This window comes from Bison bison, unplaced genomic scaffold (assembly GCF_000754665.1).
Source record: "Bison bison bison isolate TAMUID 2011002044 unplaced genomic scaffold, Bison_UMD1.0 scf7180017847224, whole genome shotgun sequence".
Taxonomy (NCBI): domain Eukaryota; kingdom Metazoa; phylum Chordata; class Mammalia; order Artiodactyla; family Bovidae; genus Bison; species Bison bison.
Genome location: NW_011477797.1, coordinates 19148 through 24430, shown reverse-complemented (window position 1 = coordinate 24430; position 5283 = coordinate 19148). Strand labels below are relative to the sequence as shown.

The window sequence follows — 5283 nt, the reverse complement described above, 5'->3', positions numbered from 1 at the left end:
CTGTCGTCCCCTTCTCCTCCTGCCTTCAATCTTTCCCAGCATCAGGGTCTTTTCGAATGAGTCAGTTCTTCGCATCAAGTGCCCAAAGTGTTGGAGTTTCAGCTTCAACATCAGTCCTTTCAATGAATATTAAGAACTGATTTCCTTTAGGATTGAGTGGTTGGATCTCCTTGCAGTCCAAGCGACTCTCAAGAGTCTTCTTCAACCACAGTTCAAAAGCATCAGTTCTTCAGTGCTCAGCTTTCTTTATAGCCCAACAGTCACATCCATACCTGACTACAGGCAAAACCATAGCCTTGACTATATGGACCTCTGTTGGCAAAGTAATGTCTCTGCTTTCAAATATGCTGTCTAGGTTAGTCATAGCTTTTCTTCCCAGGATCAAGCATCTTTTAATTTCATGGCTACAGTCACCATCTGCAGTGCTTTTGGAGCCCCCCAAAACAAAGTTTGCCAGTGTTTCCAGTGTTTCTCCATCTATTTGCCATGAAGTGATGGGATCGGTTGCCCTGTTGTTAGTTTTATGAACGTTGAGTTTTAAGTCAACTTTTCACTCTTCTCCTTCACTTTCATCAAGAGGCTCTTTAGTTCTTCATTTTTGGCCATAAGGGTGTTGTCATCTGCATATCTGAGGTTCTTGATATTTCTCCTGACAATCTTGATTCCAGCTTGTGCTTCATACAGCACAGTATTTCTCATGATGTACTCTGCATATAAGTTAAATAAGCAGGGTGACAATATACAGCCATGATGTACTCCTTTCCCAATTTGGAACCAGTCTGTTGTTCCATGTCTGGTTCTAACTGTTGTTTCTGACTTGCATACAGAATTCTCAGGAGCCAGGTCAGGTTGTTTGGGATTCCCATCTCTTGAAGAATTTTCCACAGTTTGGTGTGATCCACACAGTCAAAGGCTTTGGCTTAGTCAATAAAGCAGAAGTAGATGTTTTTCTGTAACTCTCTTGCTTTTTCAATAATCCAACAGAGGTTGGCAATTTGATCTCTGGTTCCTCTGCCTTTTCTAAATCCAGCTTAAGCATCTGCAAGTTCATGGTTCACATACTCTTGAAGCCTGGCTTGGAGAATTTTGAGCACTGCTTTGCTAGCATGTGAGATGAGTGCATTGTGTGGTAGTTTGAACATTGTTTGGCATTACCTTTCTTTGGGATTGGAGTGAAAACTGACCTTTTCCAGTCCTGTAGCCACTGCTGAGTTTTCCAAATTTCTTGGCATATTGAGTGCAGCACATTCACAGTATCATCTTTTAGGATTTAAATAGCTCAACTGGAATTCCATCACCTGCACTAGCTTTATTCATAGTGATGCTTCCTAAGGCTCACTTGACTTTGCATTCCAGGGTGTCTGTCTCTAGGTCAGTGATCACACCATCGTGGTTATCTGGGTCATGAAGATCTTTTTTGTATAGTCCTGTGTATTCTTGCCACCTCTTCTTAATAGCTTCTGCCTCTGTTAGATCCATACCATTTCTGTTCTTAATTGGGGCCATCTTTGCATAAAATATTCCCTTGGTATCGCCAATTTTGTTGAAGGGATCTCAATCTTTCCCATTCTGTTGTTTTCCTCTATTTCTCTGCATTGATCATTGGGGAAGCTTTCTTATCTCTCCTTGCTATTCTTGAACTCTGAATTCAAATGGGCATATCTTTCCTTTTCTCCTTTGCCTTTAGCTTCTCTTCTTTTCTCAGCTATTTGTAAGGCCTCCTCAGACAACCATGTTGCCTTTTTGCATTTCTTTTTCTTGGGGATGGTCTTCATCACTGCCTCCTGTACAATGTCATGAACCTCCTCCCATAGTTCTTCAGGCACTCTGTCTGTCAGATCGAATCCCTTGAATCTATTTGTCACTACTACTGTATAATCATAAGGGATTCAAGTCTTACCTGAATGGTCTAGTGGTCTTCCCTACTTTCTTCAAATTTAGTCTGAATTTGGCAATAAGGAGTGCAGGATCTGAGCCACACTCGGCTGCCAGTCTTGTTTTTGCTGACTGTTAGGAGCTTCTTCATCTTCAGCTGCAAAGAATATAATCAACATGATTTCAGTACTGACCATCTGGTGATGTCCATGTATAGAGCCTTCTCTTATATTGCTGGAAGAGGGTGTTTGCTATGACCAGTATGTTCTCTTGGCAACACTCTGTTAGGCTTTACCATGCTTCATTTTGTACTCCAAGGGCAAATTTGCCTGTTACTCCAGGTATTTCTTGACTTCCTACTTTTGCACTCCAGGTCCCTATAATGAAAAGGACATCGTTCTGGGTGTTAATTCTAGAAGGTCTTGTAGGTCTTCATAGAACCATTCAACTTCAGCTTCTTTAGCATTACTGGTTGGGGCATAGACTTGGATAACTGTTATATTCAATGGTTTGCCTTGGGAATGAAGAGAGATCGTTGTCACTTTTGAGATTGTACCCAAGTAGTGCATTTCAGACTCTTTTGTTGACTAGCAGGGTGACCCCACTTCTTCTAAGGGATTCCTGCCCACAGCAGTAGATACAACGGTCACCTGAGTTTAATTCACTCATTCCAGTCCAGCAAAACTTAGCTGAGACTAATGCGAATGTGTGCACAGGACAGGGATGGGAGGACAGCCAAGGAGTGGGCAGCCGAGGTGTGTAGGGCATCCCACCAACTGCACTCCGACCACCAGCTCCTAACCCATGTCACAATGCCGGGGCATCCCTAGCAAACTCTGACACTCTGCTGTCCTGTGGGGGTTGGAGTCAGGCCAGCCAGGAGAGGAAAGATGGGCAACCCATTCTTTCTCCTGTGTGCTCTATTGTTGGAGAGCATGAACTCTCTCAGACCACCTTCTAAGAGAACTGCAGGCTGAGCGAGTGTAGTGGTCGTCGCTCCTCCACAGGCCCCACTGACCACATAGCTGCTGCCTGTACACCCTGACTCCTGGGGAGGGCGCTCCCTCTGAAGGCGGCCAGCCCTGTGATCCTGCAGCTCGCACCTCTAAAGAATGAAACTGCTCTAAAATCGGCTCTGCTCTCCCACTGATGCTCCTCTTAGGCCTGGGAGGCACTGTGGTGTGCACCTTCCCTCTTCACTCCTCCCTTGTTAGGCTGCATCTCCCCTGACCTCCCCTCTGGGTATCACACAGCTGGTGCCCATGTCCCATGTGAGTGTCGAGTTCAGCCCTGGTCTGGGCTGTGACAGGCAGAGGAAGCAGCGTCCAGATGGAGGACCCAGTCACTGAGACAGACGTGACCGTAATGTGGCTCCCACGGCTCCAAGCAATCACCCCACAGGGTGTGCAGAGGAGCCAGGGGCATGGAAGTCAGGATGAGCGAGGACATGCCACACGCTGACTGTGTCACAACCCCTGACATGCTGATTTTCAGGCCATGGAGGTGGACTTTCTCCTCTCTGGGAATCGGCTGACATCTGGACATTACAAGAAAGAACCGTTAGATTCTCAAGGATGCAGAGAGCTCAGCTGAGGTTGCCATCAAGAAAATATCTCAGAGACAAAGATGCTAAGTTAGGTCTCTAGTTCTGCAGGAGAGAAAGGCGTAGCTCCACACAAGCCTGGTGAGGGTTGGTCCCTTACCTGCTCCCAGCCTGTCCCAGGATAGAGCTATCACTGGGTCATGTCCTGATGGCATGAAGTCTGTAACAATTTCTGAAATTTAAGAATGAGTAAATAAGGGGTGGGAGGTGCAGGATTAGACACCTGAGCAAGTGCAGAAAGAGCACAGCTCAGGAGCATCCCTGCGGGGAGGGAGAGCACGTCCTTGAAAGCAAGGACAGGGAGATGTAAGCCGCCCTTACACAGTAAAGTCTCAGCTTGGCAGGACCCCTTGAGTCTTTTCTCATAGTAAATGCCCCGTCTCCCACAAGGTGAGTGCTCCAAGCACACTTGGTAATGAGTAAATCAGAGGAAATGGTTATGCTTCAGATCAGCCAGTATTTATCAGGAAGAAGAGTGGTATCTACTTGCCCTGCAGTTGGGCACTGAAGGGTGTCTGTTCTCCAAGAGAGGATGACTTTGTGACCCTGACCTGTTCCCTCTCACTGCCTCCCACTGGCTCCTAACTCTCTGTCCTGTGTCACCAGCTCAGGGCCATGTCACCCCAAGGAAACGGAAACCTCTCAGTGATGCCTCTGCAGGAGTTTGTGCTGGATGGATTTGCGGGTGGTCTGCAGACTCAGTCCCTGCTCTTTGCTCTGTTCCTGGCCCTGTACATGGTGGCCGTCCTGGCGAACCTCACCATGATCATGATCATCACCCTGGATGCCAGTCTGCACTCCCCAATGTACTTCTTCCTCAAGAACCTCTCCTTTGTGGACGTGTGTTACTTGTCTGTCATCTACCCCAAGGCCCTGGCAAACACCGTATCTTCCTCCAAGGTCATCACGTTTGAGGGATGTATCATTCAGTTTTTCTTTTTCTCTCTAATGGGAGCCACTGAGGCATTCCTCTTGGCCGTGATGGCCTATGACCGCTTCGTCGCCATCTGCAGCCCCGTGCACTATCCCATCTCCATGTGCCCCTCGATCTGTGCCCGCCTGGTGCTGGGCTGCTACTGCGGGGGCTGCCTCAACTCCATCCTGCAGGCCAGCTTCACATTCACTCTCCCGTTCTGCAGCTCCAACCACATCGACCACTTCTTCTGTGATGTGCCGCCTCTGCTCAAGCTTGCCTGTGCTGACACTACGATCAATGAGCTGGTCATGTTTGGCATTTGTGGCCTCATCATTGTGGGCACCACACTCGTGGTCCTCGTCTCCTATGGCTACATCACAGTGACCATCCTGAGGATGCGCTCAGGAGGAGGGAGACACAAGCTCTTCTCCACCTGCGGCTCCCACCTGACAGCCGTGTCCCTTCTTTATGGGACTGTCTTTGTCATGTATGCCCAGCCGGGAGCTGTGGAGTCCATGGAGCAGGGCAAGGTGGTCTCTGTCTTCTACACCCTGGTCATCCCAATGCTCAACCCCCTCGTCTACAGTCTGAGAAACAAGGATGTGCAGGAAGCCCTGTGGAGACTGGGGCAGAAACACACAGCCACGTGAAGGAGGGTGGACAGAGAGAGAGTGTCCTGAGAACATAACAAGAGGGTTTTAGGGGAGGCACTGGGTTTTGTTTGAGGAATATATTCTTTCATGCAATTCATTTTTTCACCCATTTCACTCAGTCCTTTGTGGAAGCACATGTTGGACCACACATGCAAGTCTGAGATGCAGAGATAGATAATGCCACTGGAAAAATAATGGCCCATAATGGGGCAAGATTCTAATCTCAAAGTCTGGAT

General features: G+C 47.9%; 1 protein-coding gene across 1 annotated transcript; it reads left to right on the top strand.

Annotated features, from left to right (window-relative positions):
• Positions 1–4093: 4093 nt before the first annotated feature.
• On the top strand, positions 4094–5044 carry LOC104990204 (olfactory receptor 12-like). The gene has a single exon (XM_010842202.1). It carries the CDS (start codon positions 4094–4096, stop codon positions 5042–5044), a length of 951 nt encoding a protein of 316 aa, XP_010840504.1.
• The last annotated feature ends 239 nt before the right edge of the window (positions 5045–5283 follow it).